Below are 1,878 nucleotides of genomic sequence, written 5' to 3' on the forward strand. Positions count from 1 at the left end.
ATATGCCAGTCATGGGTAAGTGTTGATGGCATAAAAATTCTTTCTAAGTACATTAAAAGAGCATTAAAAAGCATTAAATAAGAGTTAATCCTTCCTGTATAAACCCTGTGTTAGCATCCCACCATGAATGACGTAAATCCAGAAGGCGCTTTGGGGGAGAGGTTTTAAAGGAAGGCCAACACCAACACAAATTTTTTAACATGAAAAAGTCCTATTTCCTGGGTTTTCAAACCCGCCCTCTCCGCTTAAACAAAATATGCACATGCACAACCCTGTACCCACTACTGAGAGGGAACGCCTATCAAAGGCGCATGAGAGCGTGCAGGAGCCCATTTGTCCTCGTACATGCCCTGTTCAAAAGTTGCTGTCCAATTGCATCGCTCATACAAGCTTACTTTCCAAAAGAAGATTTGCAATTTTTCACTATGTCAGACTCACCACCGGTAAGTGAAAATGGGGTCGAGCACGTAGGAGGGCCTTACGTATTAATATCACCAGAATGACTGACAATTAGGAGGACTACTTATTTTGATGATCCTCCCAGAAAAAGAACATCCTCCACTATAGCTTAAAAATCCCTAAATCTGGAAACCAGTCCACTCCAGGACAGAACATCTAAGAATGTTTATGTGTGCTTTTGTGTAGGTCTGCAGCATGAGGGCATCTTCAGAGTGTCTGGATCTCAGGTGGAGGTCAACGACATCAAGAATGCCTTTGAGAGAGGTAACAGTCCGATCCAGAAGGATATGTCATTAAAAAAGCCGTTTTTGTTTGATATGTTACACCCGTCTCTTCGTCACTCCTTCCTTCACATATAGGCGAGGACCCGCTGGCTGGGGACCAGAATGACCATGACATGGACTCTATTGCTGGAGTGCTGAAGCTCTACTTCAGAGGCCTGGATCACGCACTCTTCCCCAAAGAAGTCTTCCATGACCTCATATCCTGTGTCTGTGAGTATCTCATACTATAATCTCTTATAGATCACTGAAGTGTTTGTTTTTATCATTTTTATTTTTTTTTCTTCCAGCAATGGAGAGTCTCCAGGAGCGAGCAGTTCACATTAAGAAGGGTCTGCAAAGCCTTCCAAGTAAAACCCTCATCATCATGAGATACCTGTTCGCCTTCCTCAACCAGTGAGTAGCAGCAGATCCAGTATAAATAAAGCTGGGCAGGAGAAAAATACTTAATGTTAAAATAGTCAAAATAATGTGCAGTGGCTTCCCACAGTGGGAGCCTTAATCGTTATTCCCTTGAGGTTAATTACCCTGAACCCTCATATGCTGCTTAGCTGTTTCCCAGATGTGCTTCTAATAATAAAACTAGAACTGATGATTTGATCATTACGCATCAAAATGTTGCTCCAAACTCTGTGGAAAGGTTAAACTGTCTTTATATTTATTACATAGATTGCCTTCATTAAATCTGAACACAATCGATGACCAGAACCCGTGATTTGTTAAAAAGAGTGTAGCTGCAGACCCGCACTGTGAGGACCCTTCATTTTAGCCCAGCACTGTCAGAACCGGAAGTTTATTCAAAGCCTTTCAAAGTAAAAGCGAAATAAAATAAAATCTAGTATATCGGAAATATTTCAAGTTCCCGTGTTTATTTCCTGGCCCTTCATTATAGAAATATTTTCATCTATTTATATGTTTAATGAATTATATTTTTAATCTCTTTTCAGTTAAACTGGATAAGGTTAAAAAAATGCAAGAAAATGTCAAGATAAGAAAAAATATAAAGACATCTCTTATGTGTGTTTGCAAGCATTACATTATTCAGTTTCAATTCAGTTTATATAGTGCAATTCACAACACATGTAATCTAAATGCACTTTTTGAAAGTGGAGAGGAAAAACTCCCTTTTAACAGGAAG

At 39.5% G+C, this 1,878-nt stretch overlaps 1 protein-coding gene across 3 annotated transcripts in view; it reads left to right on the top strand.

Annotated features, from left to right (window-relative positions):
- The window catches only part of LOC107083326 (SLIT-ROBO Rho GTPase-activating protein 2-like), an 88,945-nt gene that overhangs the window by 83,798 nt on the left and 3,269 nt on the right, over positions 1 to 1,878 (top strand). For all 3 annotated transcript variants that reach the window (XM_015372458.1, XM_015372457.1, XM_015372459.1), the window contains exons 14-16: positions 646 to 723; positions 819 to 953; positions 1,031 to 1,136. In XM_015372458.1, coding sequence (XP_015227944.1) covers positions 646 to 723; positions 819 to 953; positions 1,031 to 1,136 — 319 coding nt within the window. The remainder of the gene's footprint in view (positions 1 to 645; positions 724 to 818; positions 954 to 1,030; positions 1,137 to 1,878) is intronic.

The sequence above is a fragment of the Cyprinodon variegatus genome, unplaced genomic scaffold, assembly GCF_000732505.1.
Source record: "Cyprinodon variegatus isolate N-32 unplaced genomic scaffold, C_variegatus-1.0 Scaffold72, whole genome shotgun sequence".
NCBI classification, from domain to species: Eukaryota; Metazoa; Chordata; class Actinopteri; order Cyprinodontiformes; family Cyprinodontidae; genus Cyprinodon; species Cyprinodon variegatus.